Source organism: Myiozetetes cayanensis, unplaced genomic scaffold, assembly GCF_022539395.1.
Source record: "Myiozetetes cayanensis isolate MyiCay16 unplaced genomic scaffold, myiCay2020 scf5-8, whole genome shotgun sequence".
Lineage (NCBI taxonomy): Eukaryota > Metazoa > Chordata > Aves > Passeriformes > Tyrannidae > Myiozetetes > Myiozetetes cayanensis.
Window position 1 is genome coordinate 15,733,340 of NW_026087742.1, and position 24,755 is coordinate 15,758,094.

Below are 24,755 nucleotides of genomic sequence, written 5' to 3' on the forward strand. Positions count from 1 at the left end.
ACTTTGCAGTGAAAGCTTTAAGCCAAGCCTACACACTTAGAACTCAGCTACGCTGAATAACTCGAGCTGTATAGCTACTGGTTGTGATAAGGTGGTGTCGGGCAAAAACGGGAGGAGAGGAAACTGAGAAAGGGGAAGTTCTTTTGCAGCATGGAAGAGGTAGTGGCTGTTTGCTCACTGAAATCCCTCGTCCGGAGATCCTGCAAGGCTTAGCTATCAGCTGGATTCCCCCGGAGACAGGTGAGCCAAGGTGTAAGGGCAGGAGTTGGGCTGGAGCAGCAAACCTGGCAGGGTCTGGCATGAGGAGAGACGGGGTCTGAAGCAGGGAAAGCAGGGCAGTTGCGCTGCGGAGCACAGGGAGTGATGGGGAGCACCTTGCACCTGTCTTGGGAAAAACACAAGCAGGGAAATGTCACGAGTCGGGCTGTGCGTGTAATTCTGTGACAGTCCTCCAGCCACTGCCGACCACGAATGAGAGGGGAGAAGGTGAAATCGAGCCGCTGGGCCAGGAGGGAGGTGCCGGGACCGCGAACTGCCCGGAGAGGGGTGGGGAGAGCCGGGAGAGGGCGGGCGAGGTGCCCCGGGTCTGAGTCAGCCCGGCCGCACGATGCGCGCCCGGGGCAGTGCCAGGCGCGGCACCGCCGGGATCCCGCGTACCTTCCCCGCCGCCCCCGCGTCCCGGCCGGACCCGCTCCCGCGGGCAGGGCCGCTCCGCCCTCGCCATCCTCCTCCTCCTCCTTCTCCTCCTCCTCCTCCTCCTCCCGCGGGTCGGGGCAGCCCCGAGGGCGCCCGGCGGGCCGGGGGGGCTGCGCCGCCAGCCAGGACCGGCCCCCGCCATGTGAGTCTGCGGGGCTGCCCCCCCGCCCCGCGCCGCCCGCTCCCGCACCATGAGGTACGGGGGTGCGGGGCAGCTCCCACGCCGCGCTCAGGTAGAGCCCGGGCGGCTCCTCCGCCTCCTCTCCTGCCTGGTCCTCGTGTGCGGCGCGGAGGTCGCGGCGCTCGCCGACTTCTCAGGTACGGGGCGGGCACCGAGCGGGGCTGCGGGGGCTGCGGGGAGCCCAGGGCTGGGCGGGGGTCGGGCACCCCGCGGGCAGGGGCTGGCGGGGGCTGCCAGCCCCCCTCACTGCGTCCCGCAGTGCCCCCACCATCCCGGACAGGGGCCGCCGGATCCCGGGCTCCCCGCCCGGAGTGGCGCCAGGAGCTGCGTATTCCCGGCGGGCTCCGTGCTCCGTATTCCCTCTGTCGGGCCGTGTCCCGGGCCTGCACCCCGGGGAGAGCGTGGGTCGGATGTGCTGGGAAGGAGGGCAGGGAGCAGGAGAGGGTTAAGGGCTTCCAGGGGGTCCAGGTGGGGAGGGACGCGAGGAGCTAAGCTGTCACTGCGCCGTGGGAACGCTGCGCGTGGATCGGCCAGGGCCTGACCAAAAGTGCGTGGAAGTCCCTGGAAAGGTTCCCACTTTCTCCTGGAGATTTGAAGTCGGGCCCTGAGGGAGCCGTCCTGAGCTCCGATAGCGAGCAAGTGCTGCGCTTCTCTCTGCCGGGGGAGAAGCCTCGTAGCGCCGCGATGAGAGGAGTCCCTTGCCAGGGAGCAGAGGCACCAGTTGTCACCCGGAGATCCCAGCCGTGACCCCTGCGAGGCTGCTGCATCTCTGCAAATTGAAATGACTGCAGAAACTGGGAAGATTTGTTCCCACTGGGACAAAGAAGCAATCTCTATTTTTTGTTTGAGAAGACTGCACTCTTGTACCTTTCCTAGTGCTCCAGGGCATCCCACTGCTGCTATAAAGTTATTGAGAAGAGCTGTTTCTCCCCTTTCTATATGTCACAGTGAACATAGCACATTCCTGGAAGTTGGAAGCTTAAGGAACTGCCTCTTGGGCAGAAAGCAAACCTTACCCTTAGTGAACAGAGCAGAACTTCCAAAAGCCAGTGGAGAGCACAGCCACAAAGTTAGTATATAATTAATAGCCCAAATTTGTTGTTATGTATATTAATACAGTTCATGTTATTACAGTTCAAAATGGTGGTGAGAGTTCTGTAGAAATTATTTTGTCAGCAATAGGAAAATACAGTTTGTCATTTTATTATTGTGTCCAGCTCCATAAGCCTGAACATTTCTGAGCAGGCAGCAACCAAATATAAAGACCAGAATGACATCCTTGATAAGTTACAGTTTGTGTATTAGATTCCTTTCACATGTAAAAGGCTTTAAAATTCTTGCTGTCTCATTCTTTGATGGTTTTTTTTTTTTGCTGATTTGTAGATGTTAGTTTTGGAATCACATGGTGGTTCTCTGCAAGAACATAAAATAAATGTTCAAATTCTCCCTTTCACATAGCTGCTGAGTTAAAAAATATCCCTTTATCTAGGACAGTTCCTCTCACAAAAGTCCATTCACTTTTCAAATGAAGTTATTTAGATAAGGTTATCCAAGACACATTTCAGAAGTACAGCTGTATTCAGTATTCATTGTGCACTGAACTTTCCAAATAGGTAGAATGACCAGAGAAAAAAGCTCTGGCTCACCCCAGAGAGATGTCATGCAGACATTTCAGTAAATAAGATGTAGTAAAGGAAAACAGATTCGAAAATTCTTTCCATACTGGGAAGTTCCCAGGCTTGAACACATTCTTCTCACATTTTACTTTTAACATGGAGATCTAATCCAGAATGACAGAAAAGATCAAAGTATTACTGGAACCTTTAAAAAAAAAAAAAAAAAGGTATCCAGAGCATATGGAGAATATTTTAGCTGCTTCAAAAGGAGGTGCTGTGGACCAAGAACTGCCAGAGGTGAGATGACACCCTGCAGTGCCATCCCCAGGCTGTTTAATGCCTTTTAAAGAGCTCTGTAACAGCAGGTTCAAGATGAGCTTCTAGAGTTGATTTTCTTTATTTGCTCCCTCCCGTGGCAGGAACAGCAACATGATTTCCCTAAAGTGTACACGGACACAAATCTGCCCTGTTTGAAGGACAGTGCCTTGCAGCTGGGCAGTATCCCGAGGCGTGAGGAGTGGGAAGCTTCTCTTACTTTACCCAACCACCTGCACTTCCCCTCTCCTGCAAAGGGCCAGGTCTAACCCTGCCCTTCCAAGGCCAAAGCTTCCAGGAGGCAGAGGTTACAGGTTTCCACCGGCAGTCCATGTCAGAGCAAAAGGAACAGTGACCTGCCCCTTCAGTGTGTTCTGTGGGATTGGATCTGATACCGGGAATTTAGGAGTGCACAGAGAATTGGAAGGCAAATTACTTCAGCTTTTCCTCCTTTTCTCACACTTCAGGCTTTCATACTCAGATTACCAGCTACACACTTCTTTTGGGTCATTGCCTTTATTGCTCTGTGTGTTTCCAGCATCAGGTCTCTTCCCCAGCAGCCCAAACTCCGTTCCTCTCTGTTCCCCCTCTCTCCACCTCAGCTTTCCAGAATCTCTTCTCAGACTGCTGCCAGGTTCCAACACCTGTATGTGTCGTCTCTGTTGTTCTCCTTATGCAAGGGTTAAATTGTGCCAGCAGTTCTAACCTGCCCAGAGCCTGTTTGTTCATCATCAGACCCAGCTGCTTGCTTGGAACAACCCAAAGATGCTCCCTCTTGGGATCCCTTCAGTGTTCTGAAAAGGGGAGCAGGGAACAGTTTGTGTCAATACCGAAAGGTTATTATTATGGGATTTTTTATGTTTGACTTGTATCTGTGGTCTGTATCCCTTCCAGGATATAGAGCAGTGGGTTCTTGTTCTCATCTGTCCAGCTTTTAACTATGAAAAAAAAAATTTCTTGGTGGATTTTTTTTTTTTTTTAAAGAGACATTTCTTCATGGTGCAATAGTGTTTCGTGATTGATATGTGAATTGGTATTTTCTAGTGAAGATAAATGTTCTAAAACAAAACACCAGCAGCAGTTCAAAATCCAGCCCTGTGAGGAATGACTCAGTAGTTTCTCTTTCTAATGGTAGGAAGTATTGGAAGTACTGTTGATGCATGGCATACTTAAAGATCTGCATAATCTATGATTCTCCAGTAGTTTGGTGGCAGCAATTAACAGATTTAAAAGTCAGACTTGATGATCTCGCAGGTTTTATCTGGCCTTAATGATTCTATCATTCTATATTTATTAATTCAATGGGTTACTGAAAGTGGAGATGTGCTCTGAGGTCTGCAGTCCTCTATGTGATTAATTTTTAAATGTGGAATCCAAGCATTTGTGCCAATTTTGAAACTGAAAGCTGAAGGTTTGGAAGAAGAGATATTTAATCTGCAGTTCTTTCCTTAGATCTTCATGCATATTGGTGTGATCCTACAGCTACAGAATTCTCTTCCCCTCATGCCTGCTCTTCAAAACATGTCTTTTCACCAAAATATTTATTTATTCTTTTCTACTTGACAAAGCTTTGTCCTGCCGTTGCTTTTCTCAGTGATCACTTGCAGCTTTCACATCTCAGATCAGGTCCCAGTCCAGGAGGCTGAAGACTGCTGTGAATTTTGCTAGTTCTCCAATCTCTGGGAACTAAAATCCTGAATACTCTGGGCTCCCAGGAGACTGTCAGAAGAGTCATTTTTCAAGAAATCAAGGCATCGTGACAGCCACTTCCTCACAACTCTTTTATGTTCAAGGACTGGTTCCCAAAATAGGCAAAAATAAGGAGCTGGGAAAACCAGGAAACTTACATATTGTAGTTCTGCTTCACTTACACCTGTGTCCTGGTGCTCTAGAAAGTCCAGCTGCTGAGGTAGAGGTGGCTTGGCTGGGCTTGGTGGCATTTTGAATGTCTTCCCAATAGCAGGAATCGGTGCTCGCTCTCTCATCCTCTGCCCTCCATGCTGACAGGGGGAAAAGGCCTTGGCTCTCTGTCCTACCACTGCTCCTTCTCCCACCTTTTCCCCATCTGCTGCCAAAGTGAACTGACCTCTTACCTATCTGGAAACACACTCCTTCTCCCTGGCAACACCGAGGAACCCCCATTCCCCTTTGTTGATGCCCCTTCCTTCTCTTTCTTTTCTCCATGCTCCTTTAAGCTCAGGCTCAGGCTTCACCTGGCCTCCTTCACTCACTCACCACTCAATCTCCCTTTCCTTACCTGAGTCCCAGCCAGGTTTTCTGGGCAGCTTTCAAGAAATGTGGCTGTAACTGAAGATCAAAAATGAAGTAACTGCGTGATTGCATAACTGGGCTGAAGAGTGACTTTCTGGATGTGAACAGAAAAAGCACCACTGCTTAGGCAGAACCTTTTCATCTCCCTCTGCTGGTGTCAACTTTTCTGTCTTTTCTTCCAGAGCAGTTCATCACTTTAACTCCATAGACTTGATCTTCTGACCCAACCGTAGAAAACAAATGGATCTAATGAAAAAGCAAACCAGTTCACCCAAGAAATACAATCTGATTCTGTGACCTTTCTGCATTAAAAGTTTCCATTAAGTTCTGTGGCTTTCACCCATACCAGATTTGCCCCCAGGCAAAAGGAAAGCAAACAAATGCCTCGAACAAATGCTTTGTTTGTAGTAAGGTGGCAGGATCAATCAGGACCAACCACAATGATGCAGAGGTTTTCTTGCTGGTTTTGTGTTGGTCAGATAAAATCCTATATAAATTTCCTTGAGTCAGTTCTGTTGACTCACCGTGGCAATTGGAGCATGTCCTTCAACCAACCAGGATATTTAAAGAAGTGCTAAAAGGAGTGATGCAATGATGCATCTTCTTAATACTGCCTTGTGAAAGTCAGGCAAAAGTGTTGGTTGCTTTTTTTAAGGAAAACATTTCATTTTAGAATCATGTTTCGTTTCAGTAATATGGGAGTTAAACCTCAAAGTCTGGTTTAAAGCTTTGCTAAGTGGAGTGGGCTTGGATCTGGGATTTGTTCTGTGGAACAAAGGTGTGTGTCAGAAGTGAGATTTTAGTTGAGGTCATGGTGCTGAGAGATGCAAGGTCTTACCTCTGTCCCTGCAGTTCTCACTGCTTTCCTGAGGAAGTGTAGTTTATGAAATCATATTTTAAATGTGCTAATATTTTTTTGTTAAATCCACTGGTGAGATTTAATTATCCTTGTTAGACAAGTAAAAGCTTTGGTCCTGTTGAGTTCCTACACATTTTGTGAGCATAAGCAGCTGGGCCTTACTTCCATCCCTAAGGAAGGAGGTTGCTCCACAAGCTCTCCCAAAATGAGTTACAGTGTGATGCTCCTGCCCTTACAGCAGATGTCAGGGAAATTCAGATGTGAGACACAAACCTATGGGAAACTTGAGCTCCTGAGCTTCACTGCTCAGGGACCAGCATGTTTGGGTCTGTCGTTCAGATTCCCACACCTTTGGGGCAGGAGCTCTCTTTGTTCTCCCTGTGCAGATTGCTGGCACCTGACACATCATATGCCATTTTTTTTCCCAAAATGAGTAGCAGGGGTTAGTTCCTCCCTGCCTTCCTACTCCATCTGCTGCCGATAGCCTTCCCAGTGAGGCAGAGCTTCCAAACAGTCTCAGCTTTATTAGAGAAAGGGGTTACAGACTTGTTCCAAATAAATACTCAGCTTTTGTTGGAAGTGTCCCCAGACAGAGAAGGCACTGTCTGACCAGTCAACACTTATCAGAATTCTGTCATCTGCCAGCCATAATCTACAATTAAAATTGAAATATTTTGATATATTACCAAACACAGAGAAAATAGTGTCCTAAGGGAGCTGAAGAGCAGGAGGAGGCGTGGTTGTGCCTTATGTGTTCAGCACTGGTGAGTCATTTCATCTGAATTACTAGGCATTTTAGGAGTTTTGCTTCAAAGGCCTATTGTGTGGCTTCTGGCAACAAATTAAATACCAGTGAGGTTTGACTCTTAATTTAGAATTAATTTTTTAAAAATCACTCATGATATAATGTCTAGTTGAAAGCCTATGGCCACTGGAAGCATTCCCACACATTTCACTGAGCTTTTGATGAGGGTCTCAACCCACAAATATCTTGTTTATTTTTCTTCATAATGTTTAATCTTGGATGGGAAGACAAACATTATTTTTTCAGAATAATTTTGCAGTTTTTAACTCTTCATTTCTTCAGGCTAAAACTGAGTTGGGGGTCTAAGAAATGTTGTTATAAAGAAAATCATGCAGGTGATGAGGGTGCACTGGAGTGTATTTTTGCTTTTCTAGCTTGGACTTTACTGCAAAGCCATCATAGCACTGCAGATCAGTGAGCTGGCAGATTTCTGATTTTTTAAGTGTCAAATATAAATGGGAATACAAGAAATGCGGAGTTTGAGTCTGATTTCTGCTTGCAACAAAGCTGTATTTTGTTTTCTGAGCTGGCAATGAACAGTTCTCCCTGGCCTTCTTGGGGAACATGAACATGAAGGTTCACGTTCATAAATCCGAGTTTTCAGAGAAGTATTTTCCTCTAGTCCCTAAGGTTCTCCTACTTGCAGTCTTTGGCAATATTTTGACTTCTCTGTCTCTTAGGCATAGTGATTCTCTCATTCTGCCTCCAGAAGCAGTTGCCCACTGAGCCTTTCACTTGTTACTTCCCATTAATGGCACTAGAGGAGGCTACCCTCTCTCCAGCCAAAAGGAGGGATTTTTGGCAAGGGTGGGAAAGAGCCTCACAGTCTCCTTTAACAGCATTATCCCCCTTGGTCAGCATCTTTAGATAGGAGGCAGAAAATCTTCCTTTTCTACTGTAGTTCCTTATTAGGTCCCAGGACAAGTATTTGCCCCTCTGGTTTCATGGAAAAACTGACCACAGTGTGGAGTTTGCTACAGACCCAAATCTTTGGGGATCCTGACAGAGGAAAGGGAAAAGGAAATAAAAAGTGAGTGAGAAAACAGAAGTGCATAGGGATCTCTCCAATTTCCTCAGAAAGCCACTGGGATACAATGACAATAAGCATAGCTCCTAGGAGACAGCTCAAGGGAATATGAAAGTGTAGATCTGAAGGAAAGAGAAGGCCTGTGGAAGGATCTGAGAGACAGAGAATGGGCACATGGACTGTGAGTGCAGGATTGATGGGTTTTCCCACTCCACAAAAGTTTCATTCACATAACTGCAAGTCTGAGCTGAGTGGCACAGAGGGGAAGAGGTTGTGTGGTTCCTGGAGAAACAAGTGACCAAAAAGTTACAGAAGTCTCTGTAGGATGTCTTCATTTTGCTTTTCCAGAAAAAGCTCATGGCTTGGTTCTTTGTGTGTGCTGCTGCTCACTGGCTAAACCTTGTTCAGACTAGACCTTGAATGTGTTCTTGTGCTGAATTATCTGCTGGTTACCTGATCCTTTCTCTGGCCTAAGTGGAACCAAGCTCTTGCTTAATTTGACCCTCAGATTTAACCCACAACGAGAGTTAGGTTCAGTAAGATGGTTATGATCCATGAGCTATGACTATGAGGGGAAATAAAAAATAGGAAATCTTAGGAAAGCTTTCATATTGATAAAGCATGGAAATCCTGTCAGACACCTTCATCACTGATGCCTGCTTTGATTGCCAGACTATTCCAAAAGCGTTCTCACTACTAACTTATGCATTTTCTTAATCCTTCATCTGTCACTAAGGTCAGCAGAAACAAGTTGCTCCATTGGCAGCAGGCCTGTGGCTCTCCAGCCGCCAGTTGACTTTCAGCATAAGTCATTTAGACTGAGTTGAAAGTGGAAGTTCTTACTCTGACCTGGCAGCTCAGGCTTCAATTGTCACGAAACTTGTAGGAACTTTGTTTCTTTGAGCCCTGCACTCCTCAGGCTTGGAACTGGCCATTGAGCTTAAGAGTAGTTGAGCTGAATAAGGGAGTGGCAGATGGACAGAAGTCATGATCTCATAAGCTTCATCTCCTTTAGAATTGGACAACTGAAAAGTCAAGGGCTGATTCTAAGAAAAGCAACAGATTTGGATGCTCTGAAACCACAAGTAGGCATCTGGAAATGGAAGGGGTTTCGTGGTCAGTAGCTTATCAGTGAAACTAGATTATCACTAGTTTTTTCAAATAAAAATCTATCCTCACATCAAAAAAGGTTTAGATCATAGAAAAAAATATGGTGATTATACAAAAAATACTTTCCTTGCATGGCAAATGAACTTTTCATGCCATCTCCTGCAGTACAACTGAAAGGATGAAGTTAGTAGGATGGTGGTCACTAGCAAAGGCCATGAGGTTGAGAAGAACAGTGGAAAAAGGTACACTGAAGAAAAACGAGCCATGGAGGGAAATCAAAATGAGTGACTATGCAGGAAAAGCATTTATTAAGCAGGTATGTGGATCTGCTGAGTAAAGCTGTTGTGCTACTTTGAGTAGAATAAGCAGTGCTTCTGCCCAAGGGTTTTTCTTGCTGATAAAAGACTGTGAGATCAAGTGTGGCTATAATGACTCAAACAGGATGTTTACAGTGCACTTAGATACAAAAGAATAAAATGATGAGGCAAGAAACACAGTGTTGTGAATTTTATAAACACTGTTTTTCCTGGGTAACATTTTGCCCTCCATCACAATTGCTAAATAAGAGCTGCCACAGACAGAACTGTGACTAATTTGGCTAATTCTGGAAGAAAGGATTACGCTTGGATTCTGCACTGGTGTTTTGAGCCTCAGTACAAAGTTACAAAGAGTGAGTAGTTTGGGTTAGGCAGACAGTTGCGTGGGATGACACCTTCTGGCCTTCAAATCAATGGGCTTCTTTTTGTTGCCCGCTTCTTTGGGCTTAACTTCTGAGCCAGCCTGTAACGTCTTGAACATGATTTTGTATGCAGAGCACCCCATACGTCACTTATGAATGTGTGTCTTGGATAAATGGGAAAGTTCCTACTGGAGCTTTCACACAGATGTTATTGGGACACTGCAGTATTACCAAGGTTTTTTTTTAATTTAGACAATTCTCACAGTAGTGGATTTTTTTTTTTGTATAAAGTTTGATATTGTTTTAAGGAGTGAAATTTATTATTTTTGAAAAATAGAAAGAGGAGCTCTATTGTCCTACTCGTTGCAGATAACACGTGAGAAAGTGACTGCTGCAGCTGAACACCGCCTCCCTCTCCATCACCCAACAACCCAGAAAACAATGAGGAAAGTAAACAACATTAAGTCATCTCAGCTTTTTTTTGTATGGTCTGCTTAAGATTCTGTTTGCTCAGGGTAAGGAACCCTATAACTCACAAGTGTTCTGATTTCCCAGTCCCAGATATTGATAACATAAACACCAAATGAGACGACAGGATGCTTCCTCAGGAGCAGCCACGGCGCTCTCAATGCCCTCACTTCTGATCATCATGGCTGGTGTTAATTATAGGGATAAGACCATATTTTCCCCCTAACCTGACATTGTCATTTGGCTGAACTTGCTTCCTCAGGGAAAACGTGTTTCTGTGCAAAATTCAGTAAGCAATATAGGGATACTCACGGTCTCAAGGAGATGAAGCTCCTACCAGGGTGACTACAAGGCCTTGCTGCCCAGGGAAGGAGGGAAAGCAGCCTGGGAATGGCTCCCTCCTGCTCAAGCACCGCTCTGGGACAAGGCAAGAGGCAGCAGTTGCTGAGAAAATGTCATTCCCTCACTGAGGGCAGGGCAGGCAGTGCCCTGTTTTGTGCAGAGAGCTAGCATGAGGAGAGCAAAGAACCTGGAGTTTTCCAGGGAAGAGCAAGAGGAAATCGTGATTTTTAGAGTGGGAATTCTTCCTCAGCATGGGCTGTGAGCTGCAAAGGGCTACTCCACCCACGTCTGCGTGGTCTGTGTGTGGTAATAAAAAATGCAGGTTTGTGTGGTCTGCCATGTGAGACGAGCGATTTAGATACTCATACGTCACCCACCACTCCTCTTATCAGAGAACATTAGGTTTCAGCAATTTCCATTACTATTTTTATCCTTTATTGTGTGCAAATACATGAGTATTTTAGTAACAGCAGAGTCATGTCTGCTTGGAAGGCCAGAGAGCTTGATGCCTTATTCTCACCAGTCCATCTAATGCTGATTTTACAAGTGGACCATACTGCTCCAACAGAATCAGGGCAAGATTTTTATAAAGGCATTTGTTTTTAAAAGATTGAATAGTTGCAATTGTTGGCGAAAGGTACTTAGATACTGGATTAGGAATTTGCAGGATCAAAGTAGCAGTTAAGATGCCAGGGAACTCATCCAAATCACAGCATAGCTGATATTCTTTAGGGAATACTGCACTGTTTCGTATATGGCACTCTTGCTTCCAAGTAACTTAAAACCTGCAGAACTGAAATGATTACGAATATCGGGCTGTATCTTTGCAGGTGTTGAGTGCCCACAGCTCACGTGGGGCTGAATGCTCTGACACTGAGGCTCTTTATGCCATGATGGTGATGCCAAAGGTGTTCAGCAGCCCCAAAGGCCACTGGAGGCCCCTTTGCAGCATCAGGCCGTGGCAAAGTCGCTTGGGTGCCGTCGGGCACTTGGCCCATTTTCCTGGCAACACTCAGCACCTCCCAGGAGCGGGCTGGCAGAGGAGTGGCTCTGGCAGGGAACTTCAATTATTTGCGATCTCAATTACACCGAAAATGTAGGGGATGGATTTGGTTGTGGGTTTGGGTTTTTTTGTTTAACCCCTGAGAAGCCATGAGGATTGTGGCTTGGCCATGGTCTCCTTGAGATCTGGACTGCACATACAGGGCATGACATTTTTTTGTGCGCTGATTCCAGTGCCAGTGCTCAGACTGAGGCTGGGGAGGTGGGGAATTCACCTACAGCTTTGCTGCACCAGAAGGTGCATCTACGTGATTCCTGTGTAGATGGGGAACAGCAAGGTAGTAGTGGAGCAGGCTTCTCCTTGCTCCAGACTTAGTAACTGATAGGGGAGCTGGTTGTCCTTATCCAGTTACACAGTAGGAGCTGGAACAAATGTCAGAGAACTGAAATGTTTATTCTATCCCTAGAAGTGTTCAAGGACAGGTGGATGGGTCTTGAAGAAACCTAGTGGAAGTTGTCCCTTCCCATGGCAGGGCGTTGGAACTGGGTGATCTTTAAGGTCCCTTCTGAACCAAATCATTTCACAATTCTATAATTTTCATATCTTCTGCTTAGAGTACTTAGGTTTCTATTTAAAAAACTTTTTTAAATTGCTTGTCTTTGGGGATAGGTTTATAAAGGGCAGAAGTGTGGAAATTAAATGGCACGAGCAAACTCCTTTTCAATATTTTCTTTGAGAAAATTAATTTTTGTTTTAATTATACACCCCTCCCTATTGAGCCACGAAAACAAGAAAATGTTGGGGGTGGGGTTTCTCCATTATTCTTAAGAGTGAAACACAACTGCCTAGAAGTCCAGAAGTGCAGAGCATCCTTTTAAGACGAGGTGTAAGGAGTACCTTTAGCCAGCTGGAATGCAAGAGCCTGGCCCACAGAACCAAGTAATACCCCTTCTGACCTCTGCAGACACACCTAGGATTGAGCACAGCCAGGACTGGCAAGGGCCCGAGGCCGGGGATTGTCCATGACAACACATCCTGCTGCCGCTGGAGTGCTGGGAGGGCTGTGACTCACGGCCACACGACCCCACGTGTCCCAGCCCCGAGCTTTCCGAGCACGAAAGGTTGACCCATTCACAGAACGGCGTGGCTGTGAGCCAGGTGTATAACCTTGACTACAGTGCCCTTTCCTGAGACTGATTGTGGTTTTCTTATTGTCTGACGAGCTTGTCGTTTCCTGTGCTGGTTGTAAGAGCTGAATATTTTCTAGGTTACCTAACCAAGCTCCTGCAGAACCACACAGCCCACGCCTGCGACGGGGAGCACCTGAGCCTGCACTGCCCTCGGCACTCAACCATCAGCGTTCAGTCGGCGTCTTACGGGCAAGACCCCCACATGTGCAGCACTCAGGAGCCTAAAACAAGGATGGCAGAACCCAGGAACTGTGTGGCACCCACCTCTTTGCAGGTACCCCATGCTGTAAAGGTTCTCGATGTACAAAATGTTTCCACGCAAGCGTTCGCAGCGTTGAATGAAATGTCACCGTACCTCTGTGAGTTTGCCATCAAAAGTGTCACAGCTGAAAGGATTTGTCTGCACAGCAGGATATTACCATAGGATTGGGAGAGCTTTGTAGATTGAGAATGGAAACCCCATTCTCAAAGTTCCCTAAAATAGTTCCTTTCCAATCAAGGGCTAGTCGTGACTGAGTTGACCAATCTTAATCTATCACACAGGCCCTCCTTGTCCCCAGGAGAGCATACAAGCATTGGACATAAAGTGATATTCTGGTTGGCATCTGGCTTGTTCCATGCCTGTCTTTCCTCACTGAAAAGGCACAGTGACAGCTAAACACCAAATCCTAAGTGTTTCCACAGATATCTGCATTTCTGTGAATACCTTATCTGTATCAGCAATATCCTATGGTTTGTTTGCTGGGCCTGCTTAAGAACAGTTTAAAAATCATGTATATTTCATCAATTATTACTTTCCTCGTGGAGACTTTTGTAACAAGACTTAGAAGATCTGACCTATCACTGCTTCATCATAGTGAAAAATGCCTAGTGTTGGGCCAAAGTCAGTAAATCCTTGCAAAAATGAGTAATCAGTGGATTTTGAACATGTTCTTTTGGTGAAACTGTTGCAGATGCTCTACAGAAGCTCTGCTGAACACCTGAAGCTTTGATGAGTATTTGCAACATTTGTGCCTGTAGCAGACACATTTCCCTCTTGACAACAGGGAGTGGCTGTTCCTGCCCCTTGTTAGTTGAAGAGTTCTACAGAATGGTCTGACAGTAATATCCTTTCTCCAGAATCAGTACTGGGGAAGTTTTATAACTGCCCATAATGTATTGCAGTTTCTAAAGACATTCCAAACATTACCTATGGGCCATGCGAAAGTTCATCTCCCCACCAAAACCAGTAGGCCAGATGCATCCTTGGTGTCATTTTACTGTCCACAGCAAAGTGACACCAGTGATTATTTTGGGCTTGTGAGGTCCCCATGGGCAGTGTTTTTCCTTGAATATCAAAAACACAGCATGGGATAACTGTTGTATAAACTATCATCATAATTCAGGCACTGTCACTGATCAAAGGCATGAAAGCATTTTGGTGAGGCCGTGAACTCGAGAGACGCTCTGCATCTCAGGGAGTTCCTGTTCTGTCAAGGAGAAGGGACACATCTTGTAAACTGATTTCTTAGAGTACCAGTGATCTCACCCCTCCTCCTCTTCCCTTTGGAAGCCAATCTGCAGTCCCACAGTGGGGTGTGATGCTGCCCTGCAGCCCGGGGGGAAGCACAACAGGCACGTTTTACATCGGCCTCCCATTAGAGGGATCCCTGCAGAGCTGGATCTGTCTCCAGATATTAACAGCCTGGTGCTATTTTGAGTGTCATTGTTTGTTTTTGTCTCTGCGTGCTTGTGCACAGCAACATGACAGAAAATGCTGCTGCTGTTTGCATTAGGCAGGAGAAAATACAAACAGATGCACAGGAGATGATTCAGATCAGGTGTAAACAGAAGGTGCCTCAGTAGGGGACAGCTCTCCACTTGCTAAAAATGTAACTCTATTTCACTGGTCCCTTCCAGAATCATCCCAAATAAGGAGGAGTTATTTGTTTGACTTGCAACTCTGTAAAAAAAGAACTGACTTACAAAATTAAGCCTGCTGTGCTTTCCCTTCCCTTTTAAACTCTAATTTAGAGTGCATTTAATGCTCAAAAAGTTTTGGAAGCAAATCCTTTGCTTCTACCAATGTGAGCATTACAGGATGTAACTGCTAATTTGTCATTGCTGCTGGGAGGGATGGCTTCCAGGGATGACAGCAGAGATCCAGCCACTGCCAACTCTCTCAGACTGGAAATAGGAATGCAGGTTCTGCTATCACAGTGGTAAATTTGTGATTTGGCCCCTTGGTATGACTGAGACCACTTCTGGTGAGAAACAAGGCAAAAATTCCCATAGATTTTATGAGACTACCTAAAATTATCACAGAATGGTATCTTACAGTTAGTCCTGTTAAGAGTGGGGTGACCTGGGGATAACACCTTCCTTGTCACCTTCCTTGCCTGCTGTGATTTTAAACATCAAAAATCCTGGGCACAACAACACAGACTATCAAAAAATGGTGTCAGGAAAGCCCTCTCTAAACTGAGCTTTGAAGGTGAGTAAGAATTTCCTGAGTACATTGTTGCATTTAAACTGGGTTTTTTTAGGTGCTTTGGTTTGTGACTGTGTTAAAAGCTGGGCACAGACTCACCTTGGGCAATGTCTTCCTATTTTCCGCAGCTGCAGTTCCAAACCCACTGATGAAGTGGGAGCATCAGTGTGAGCAGTAGGAGTACTCAGGCCTTCTGCAGGACTTGGAGAGGGCCCACATGGCCCTTTGTGTGTAGCACTGCTGACCTGTTTATTGTCCTTCTCTGTTGCCACTCCCGGGGGAAGCAGCACAGCGAGAACCAGGATATATTGCTGGGCCAATAAATTTGGAGTAAATACGGCCTTAGAACAACAGCATTAAAAACCCCACGAAACAAGACAAGGAGGCTGAGGATAGACAGGCACATCCGTGCTTTCCCATCAAACCAATTCTGAAATTTGCTCAAGTGGCAAGTCAAGCAAATATCTGATCATGTGTCTTAACTGCAAGCAAGAAGGAAACGTCCCTTCAGCAGGAGGTCAAACACATGGCTTAGACATAGGGTTGTGCTTCAGTGTCCCTCAGCACACCAAGCCATTAGTTAGAACTCCCTCAAGTGAAGTTTATTACAGAGCATGAGCAGGTACATGTGTCGATCAATACGAAATGGTTAAAAGGATCTCTTTTTGAGTTGCCAGGCTCCACCTGGACATTGCACTCCCACAAATGTGTTCAGGAATGTGTGTCTTAGGCACACTCAGGGGAAAAGCTGGAGGGTCAGTGTGTTCCCTCTTTCTCTGCATCACCAAGGCTGTAGTGGCACTCAGGGAAATTTGCCTGACTCCCCTGGGGGCAGAGGGAAAAGAGACAAACAATAGTAAATTGGTGACATCCTAATTTGCTGTGAGCATTGCCGTGATGAATGTGATCCCATAAACTTGGCCATGACTGCAAGTCCAGTGGAGATATGGCCTAGGTCCAATGATACAGATGTTTCTTGCATGTTTATAGCCAAAAAGTTGTGATTTCTCTCCTGTATAGAACAAAGCGCAACTAAGTGTTCTCATTGCTGTATAGCTTCATACCTTGTTTTCAAGCCTATCCTTTTTGCCCATTGTTCTAGAAAGTACTGGATGAATGCCAAAACCTGAGATCCTGCCAACTCCTTGTCAATAGTCGGGTTTTTGGGCCTGATCTGTGTCCAGGAACCACTAAATCCCTCCTTGTCTCCTTTAAATGCAAACCTAGTAAGTAATCGACATCAGGCAAATGTGTTTTTCTGTGTGTTTTGTTGCTTGTTTTGGTTAAAATGCCACTGCACGAGGCTTTGCATAAATCTATGTGGAGCTTTGGGGCTCTTGGATTGATAGCAAATTGTTCTTTTCTACTTTACCTTAGCTCTCACTGTATTTGCAGTTTCAGGGTGCTTGCAGCCACTGTCATGACCAGTGTAGTTTGGCAGGGCCATCTGTCAGACATCGGACTAGAAGGGGAAAATGTTTTGGAAATGATTTTTAGAGAAATAGCAATGATAACATCATATTAGAAAGACAGAGATGAATAGCAAAACCAGGTGCTTGGGTTAAGGATCCAAATGATGCAGAGGATATCACAGTGAGGAATATGTAAAAAATACTTAAAGGAACTGGGCTCAAAGCTTTCAAAGATTCAAAAATGCCTCCCACTTACGGAATAATGGCCAGAGGATAGACATGCTGACTTTGTTACAGGGTCTGTTGTAGAATCACCTGTGATCTGTGCAGCTGTTTGATGTTGATGCGTCAAGGAACAAATCCTGCCTCAGAAAGAGTCCTGTTTGTAAACACAAGAAAGTGCAAGAACAATTAAGAGGTTCCATTTATTGGTGTTTTTTATTGTTTTCCTTGTTGCTATTGTATATGAGAACAAGCCCCAGCAGCCTGGGGGCTCACCTTTTTTTGGCAGCTAATCCCCAGCGTGGCTGAAATGGGTCCCAAAGAACACAGCTGAACGATGATTTACGGGTAGATTCACCAGCCAACCCAGGAACACTGTCCCACAACCACAGGAGAGAGCACTAAAGGCACTTTCTTTAACCAGAGCATCGAGAGAGACACCACTGGTGGAACAGGCAAACTGAAGGGCCAATACGGGCAGGGTGTGGAAGTCACAGCAGAGAGAGACAAGAGGCAGATGGTACATTTGGCAAAGCACTGACACAAGAACTCCCGGGGGGATACACTGGGCCAATCGTTAGCGGGAAAGAAGTGCCTGAAATTTAAAATTTTCATTATCTGTTTTAATATATCAAGAGTTTAATTTTTTTTAAAATATTGCAATTAGTGCATTATTAATAGTAGATGGATTTGAATGCCATAGCTGTGTCTGTGACATTAGAAATCTCTTTTTACTAATCAGAAGTGAATTGGGAACCTATTTGTTACTTTCAGTAGCTGCTTAATATTTTTCCCCATTGGAAATGAGCTTCTTTGAGTACACAGTATTTTCTGTGGTCTGAATTTTACAAAAGCTGGTCAAAAATGTATTTAAGAGCAAGTGCTGCCCTCAAGATTGAGAAATAATCCAATTCCAGTGCAAACTACATGATTTCTCGTGACAGGAAATTTATATTTGTAGGTAAGATACCAATATTGTTAGGCTTGGCAGTGGAAAACATCCTTACTCAGGAAATCACTTGAGTATAACTTGTATATTTTGCAGTCTCCTGCAGTGGGCACTTAAGCAATTGCCTAAATACCTCATTTTTTTTCCTCGATTTAGAATTATTTTTGCTCTATCTCTGCAGAGATCTCTGCTGAAATCGTCCCCTGCCTGATACCACTTGGGAGTTTGTCTCTGTTGTCTGTGCTTCCACAGCCCCTCCAGCACAGCCATAGCCACAGAGCACAGCTTTAGCCTGTCAGCCCTTGGTTTTTGGCATGAGTTTTATGGGTTCATGGTATGGCAGGTGCTTCTGCAGAAGTGACAATCTGCAGCAGGTCAGGTATTTTTTTAAAGTAACTCTTTTTTAGACCTAAACTTGTGTCTGTTGATGAGCTTGAATGGAAGAAACTGAACTGTTACCAAGAATATTAATCCATTGTTTTATCTGTTCTATTCTGGATGAAACAATAATTTTTTTTAATGAATAGATAGGAGGTTTTGCTCTCTACAGTTCCAACACTCACACTCCACTCACAGGGACACCATTCTCTAAAAATAAGGTTTCCCTTTTCTCTTGCTCAGTCAGGGTCCTCCTTTTCCTGTTTTCACATTTTTGAGGACAAAAAAATGGGAGGAGAAAAAAAACTCTTCTCCTTGGCCTCATCTGCTGTAAAAAGGTTAAAAAGGAAGATCTGAGCAGGTAAAATAGCACAGGGAGAGTGGCTGCTTAGGCCAGCAAGAGCTTCCTTGGCCAGATACAGATTCTAGCTGGTTCTCCAGGAGGGATCAGCCGTTCTGACTGGGAGATGAGCTCGCTGACTTCCCCACCTCTGTGCTGAGAGTGCTGCCTATGTGGCTGTGCCAGCTGAGCAGGGGAGAGGGGGTGTTTTTCTCAGGCTCCTGATCCACATTGCTGTGTCGGCAAAACTTTCCAATGAGCCCGTGCTGGATAGTGAAGCTCAGGGAAACCCCTGACCTTGGTGAAGCCCTGCAAATACAGCTGGGAGCGGTGTTTGGCTGGGGATGGGGAGCCCTTTCCCATGCTTTTATCCTCCCATTCTTTGCTCCTCACCCAGGGCTGTCACCGAGCGGTGCCAGCCGTGCCCGTGATTGATGAGCGCTCAGGGCAGCCGAGGTGGGCGTAGAGCAGCAGTGTCCTGGGGACACACAAAAGGGAAGGATGAGGTTTCTCCTACGGAGCAGGGGAGGAAAGCAAGCCAGGAAATCAGGCAGGAAGGGGGGAGGCTGTTCTACTGGGAGAGGAGATTGGCAAAATTAATTTTTTTATTCAATTCAAAAAGGAGCCAGAGGCTCTGGATGATCACACGGGAGCATTCAGTTGGAGGAAGTGCTCTGCTATTGACTCTGTTGTACTGGTGCCTCATGTCACTGGCAACAGCAGTTGCAGAAAAGCTGGTTTCTGTCACGCTGCTATTTACTATTAACAGCCCAGCTGAACAAATTGCCTCATGTTACCTTATTGCTGTTTGCTTCTACTTTAGCTGAATACAAAACCAAATCAGCATGTGAGAACCAGGAACTGAAACTCCACTGCCAGGAATCCAAGTTCCTTATCATCTACTCGGCCACCTATGGCAGATGGGCACAGGAGGAGAGCGTCTGCTCGGCAGAGGCGGAGCACATCCCCCCCTTTGGTAGGTTTGTACACTGCTCACAGACCTTCTCCAGGCAGGTGCTCAGAGAAGAGGGAAAACAGGTGGGGAGAAAGCTTCAGGTGCAAGAGCAACGGTGTTTTGAAAGGGTCAGCGACTGAGATGTAAGAGAGATTATTTCTGAAACTCAAATCAATCGCCCAGTGAGGAACATAGAGGAAGAAATGCAGCAGAGTAGTAAATTTTCACGTGGTTAATCAGTCCTTAGTATGATTAACATCAAAAACTAGTTCTATTGCCTGTCTTCAACTTAGGTGGCATGTACTAAAGATCAGCTCTTTGCCTCTTCTTCCTCCAGCTTCTGACAACAATCAGGCAACCCTGACACTGCGTTTCACTGCTTCCCTCTTCTCTGATCCCTTTTTCTGCCAGATCTTCCTTGCCTTAGCTGCAGACTGCAAGGAGAGGAGCCATAGGACAGGGTTCATTGCTCAGATGCTGTTGTATGACCAGAGTCCAAGACTCTGTGGTGGTATACCAGGAAATTAAATGTGCCTGGGACCTCTCTGGCACCAAGTCCAGCAGGCAGGAATGTCCAAATGGTGCTAAACTGATTAATGTGTTCAGTGGTCGAAGCTGAAGGTATGAAGATAAATTTTCATGCCATGGAGAAGGCCAGCACAAGGTGTGTGTGCTGTTCAAATCCCTTAGTAGCACACAGGAAAGGGCTTGTATGACTGGTGCCAGCCCTGTGCAAAGGCTGAGAATTGCTCCTAAGGAGCATACTACAAGTGTAATCTGTGAGAAGCATCTCTGAACATCAAGAAGAGATCAATAATTAATCTTAAGAGCCATTTGTCTGCAAGCCAATGTTTCTATTTAGTTACACAGGTACTATTAAAAATGCATCGGCTGAAAATTGTCATCTGTTCTTGGACAAGGATCTATTTAATATTGCCAGGTCTGTGTTTCACACCTTGTGTGGGCCTTCTGTTCTGGGGAGGGAAGATTTTAGCAGGTGTCTGACAGACCCACACATCCTTCACCAGGGCAGTGTGTGACACAAGGCAGGGCAGAGATGGCTCAGCTCATCGAGAAAGGCTGCCATCGTACTTATGTCTTGCACTTCAGTCACCTCTTAAAACCACTCGCCTCTAATGTCAGCACTTACAGTTCACAGGCCAGAATTCTGCCAACCCTTCTTACTGGATAAAGTTTCCCAGGATAAATAGAGAAAGAATTTGCAACAGCAACAAGCTTTGCTGTGGCCCCCGTGTACAAGCACTCCTGGAGCAATGCCCTGGCTGGTGCTGGTTTTGTGTTCTATAAAGCAGCCCATGACACGGGTAATAGGAGAGAGCATAAAACCTGAGACAAACACAAAGTAGATCTACAGAAGGTAGATCCTTGTATAGATTTTCCAGGTGCTTGGCCTCTTCCTGCACAGTACCAGTGACCCTGTGCAGGCAGTAGAATTTCCAAGAGCACCTGGGCAGCATGGGAGTTCACATTCAGTCATCACAAAAGACTTGGCACTTAGGACCCAGATCCAGTTGACTCCAGGTCTGTCTGTCTAGAGCTTAAATCTTCTGTGGTTATTTAAGCACCTACTGATGTGAGTGGGTGCATGATTAGACTTCTGAAATGCCTGTGTACCTTTCTCTCAGGGAAAGCAGTAGTAATTTAAATGTCAGCATGATTGTAATGACTTGAGACAATTTGAAAACTTACTTCAGCTGCTCTTCCTTCCTGAATCAGAGCCCACTTACTTGTTTGTGTTTGCACCAAAAGCTAAATTGTTTCCACCACGCATCCATTGTTGTTTCTGCCCACATTTGTGTTTCCCAGCCTAAAGGCAGTGCTTGAGCCTTTCCAGTTCTTCACTGCATCACAGAGAAACTGTGAGGCAGTTTTTTTTACACTGTGGAGAAGAGTTTTGTTTCAGGACGTTGTAGGTCCTAATGCCAGGCATAGGAAATCTCTGTTGAGCTCAGGTTTTGCATCTCTCCACACCTGATATGATCCTGCCAGGGGCTCTGGGCATTGAATTAATCAGATACTCCTGTAGATCTTGGTTACCTGGTGGTACATGTGATAAGCAGTGATGAACAGCAGCTTTGGGCTGGCACAGATGTGTTCTGAACCATCACTTTTCCGTGAGCCACCTGTCAAATCAGCTGACAGATTTTCAGAGGGACAGATTGCTTCAAAGGGAACACAAGAAAACATAAAATTTCTTTAGCCTAAAGGCTTTTCTCCATGTAGGAAACAGAGTGTATAAATCCATTTCTGCTATGGCCTTGCAGCACTTCTAGGATCCTGACCCTCAGCTCTACATATAACGAACCTCTTGTGCACGGCACCAAAGCAGGAAAACGTAGCAGTTTGTTCCTGTCTGAGCTGCTGCCTTTTCTGACCCATTATCTCTTTTATATTTGTACTAACATGTGCATGAGGAAAGAGAAAATGCATTGGTCAGAAGTTAAAGGATTGCACCAGAACAGGTTACCATAGAGAGCACAAGGAAGATTCAGGTCAACAAACACCTCTCAAATAATAAATTACTCCTGTTAATACATGAAAATACTGGACAGGAGGCTCCAGTGGGTCATCTCCAGCTGCCCCTTGCAAGTAGAACACTGCAATATCCTTCCCAGAAATTGATGTGCATTGGCTGGTCAGATGTGTATCCCCTCCAGCACAAGTGACCAGGACAGCCCTCTCTTCTATCTGGTCCCCACTTTGGGGAGTTTGGGAGGGGAGGTGGAGAATTCACACACTCTCATCACAGCTTGCATCATGGCACGTCATAGCCTGGGCCTGGGTTTTGTCCTAACCCTCTCTTTCCAGCGGAATTCAGCTAAGAGGAAGGGGTGTTAGAAAGGCAAGAAAGGGAGATTTTCAAAATCCTGCAGGTTCTTTCTGGTCCCTAGGTGTCATCATTTTTTTACATAACAGGTTTCTGTGATGCTGTGATTTTTTGTAATTTTTTTTTAATTTTTTTATTTTTATTTTTTATCAGTATTGTGGACAATTTAAAGGGCCTTTCTTATTCACTGATCGTGAATGAAAAGCTTTTGATTTCTGTCTCTTACTAAAAGATGTTCTCTCTTGCTAGTGTGAGGCAGTCCCTTGGGAAAGTCTCCTGAGAGCAGAAATAAGTGCAGTGGAGGCACAAGTGCCTGTAGGCAGACTGGGAATGTTTACACACTGCCTAGGAACTCCTGCCTGTGCACATGCAGGAGCAGGGAGTCTGGTTCCTGCTGTTCCCAGCAAGTGGGGAGCTCCACTTGTCCCTTGCCCTTGATTTTGGTGAGATGGATCCCCCATGCTCATGCATATGCAAGGAGAGAAAAATTAGGTTTTTTGTACAAAATACAGAGTTCTGAACTTGGAGCTGCTTGTAAATCAAACCAGGCAATGGGATAATCTCCTGCAGGCTTCCAAGGCCTCAGGACAGACACTGCGGGGAGAGGGAGAAAGGGGGCAGCTGTTCAGAAAGTCTCGGTGCTGGATTCACTTCCAGGGAATGGTCTGTACTGTCAGTAAGTAGAACTTTTGGCATATCATCCTGCCTTGTTTACTGACAATACTTGGACCTGGAATGTAAAGGTATCAGTAACACTTTTCCTAAGTGGTGCTAATGACATTGTGTGTTTCTGCCGGGATCAGCAGCGGTTCAAACGGCCCTTTTCTGATGCACAGGGACCCTGTGTGCCATGCTCCTGCATAAATTACCATAGTATTATGGGAACTTTCTTTAGGAGTCTGCAGCCGTAGCTTGCTTCGAACTCCACAGCTTCCCCTTGTCAGTTCTCATCCTGAGAGCTGATATTCGGGCTCCACAAAGCACAAGCCATCCTGATTTGGAGGTGTGAAATCTTTGCTTTCAGTTGATTTTAAAAGCGAGCTCCTTATTCTTCCGTGTTTGGGCACAGCCCAGGGCACATAAATCAGCATGAGGAGCAGTTGGAGATGAAAGCAAGGAGCAGCTGGGCTTCAGTGTCAGGGTGACAAACTGTGGAGGTTTTTTTTTTTGTGTGTGCCCTGGTCCTTGTGCCTGCCTGTTACTGTTACTTATTGTGTCATGGGGATCCACATTTGAGACACATCCCCTGCCCCTCGAGTCCCAGTGCTCGCCCTGTGCATTGTGATGTGGGAGAACAGGGCAGCTGGAAATGTTTGGAGAGGGTGGGACAGGATGCTGTCGCCAAGCTTGGCACAAGATGCTCCATCACCTATCTGCAGGTCTTGTGTGGCAGGGTGGAAAGAAAGGGAGGGAAAGCAACTGTCTGAATTGAGAAAAGCTTTAAGAAACCAGAAGACAAATTGCTTCTCATTAAAACCTGCATGATTTATAGCGTGTCATTTGCATGCCAAAACTTTCCCAAACAAAGCTAATTAGGGAGCTGAAAGAGCCTTTCCTCCAGAAACAAGGCTTTCTACGCCAACTGTTAAATAGCTGCAGTCAGACTGGATGGTTTATTACTGCACTAAGAACCTCATCCTGACACCCGTGTCCCCGTGCCATCCATAGGGGTGTCTGCTACAAAAGATCCACCGACAGGCTCGGCAACTGTGGGAGAGAGATGTGAGGAATGGAGTGTTTTCCCAGCCACACGTCGCTGCCCTGTCCACCAGTGGATGCCACCAGCCTTTTTAGCATGCTGGGAATGTGCCTTTTGAGAGGCAGTTTATTGTAAATGGATGGTACCAGTTTAACAAGCCCCACAGACACGTGTAGCTCAAGCAGCATTTGGACAGCCAGAAAGAAGCCACTCTGAGTATTTATGTTCATCTCCCCGTTTCTGCTTTCTTTGGGGCTGTTCTGTGGGACTCCTTTACTCAAGATGCAGCACTGAACGGAGTTTGACTAGGAGGATAAGTTATTCAAGTCATTCCCATCATAACAGCTGGGAGAACTAGTGGGAAGGCAGCAAGGATGCACATAAACCAGACAGAAAAAAAAAAAAGAATATTTTTTGACTGAATCACTAAAAACCAAAATGTTTTTAGAATGCAGGAAGTTGTTAAATAGGTTTTTTTAATTTTATAGGGCTTTCCAGGTAACTCCTGTGGTGTCCTGCAAAAGCAAACCAGCCATGCAACCAGTTTGCATTTACTCACCTGTGACACCAGGCAATCCCTGGGAGGTTCTCCAAAACCTGGCCTGCCAAGAGCCTGCAGGCATATGACAACTGGCTCCTCAGGTAGAGGAGCCAAATCCAAGATGGATAGAGAAGATAAGAAGCTATTAACTCCCACAGAAACAAGAGCAAGCATCTACCAAAGGCAAAATGAAACATGTACTTGCCGTATCACTGACTTTGTAGAAAACCATCAGCACAGCAGCCTCCTGTTTTTATAAGGCTCCAAGAGTAGCTCCCAGGGCAGGAAATTCTGTAGAAAACATAATTCAGTTTGCTGTTGTGCTCCCAATCCATTAATTTATGAATCACCCGATAATTCCTCCTGATACTCTCCTGTT

The 24,755-nt window shown here is 45.7% G+C and overlaps 1 protein-coding gene across 2 annotated transcripts in view; it reads left to right on the forward strand.

The window, feature by feature from the left end:
* The first annotated feature begins 112 nt into the window (after positions 1 to 112).
* The window catches only part of EVA1C (eva-1 homolog C), a 30,720-nt gene continuing 6,077 nt past the window's right edge, over positions 113 to 24,755 (forward strand). The window contains exons 1-4 of one of the 2 annotated variants that reach the window (XM_050331742.1): positions 113 to 240; positions 12,640 to 12,836; positions 16,135 to 16,258; positions 19,157 to 19,309. In XM_050331742.1, the coding sequence (XP_050187699.1) occupies positions 12,765 to 12,836; positions 16,135 to 16,258; positions 19,157 to 19,309 (349 nt within the window). In that variant the 5' untranslated portion in view covers positions 113 to 240; positions 12,640 to 12,764. Of the gene's footprint in view, positions 241 to 624; positions 1,015 to 12,639; positions 12,837 to 16,134; positions 16,259 to 19,156; positions 19,310 to 24,755 lie in introns of those variants that run through there. The other variant, XM_050331741.1, reaches the window with a different exon arrangement.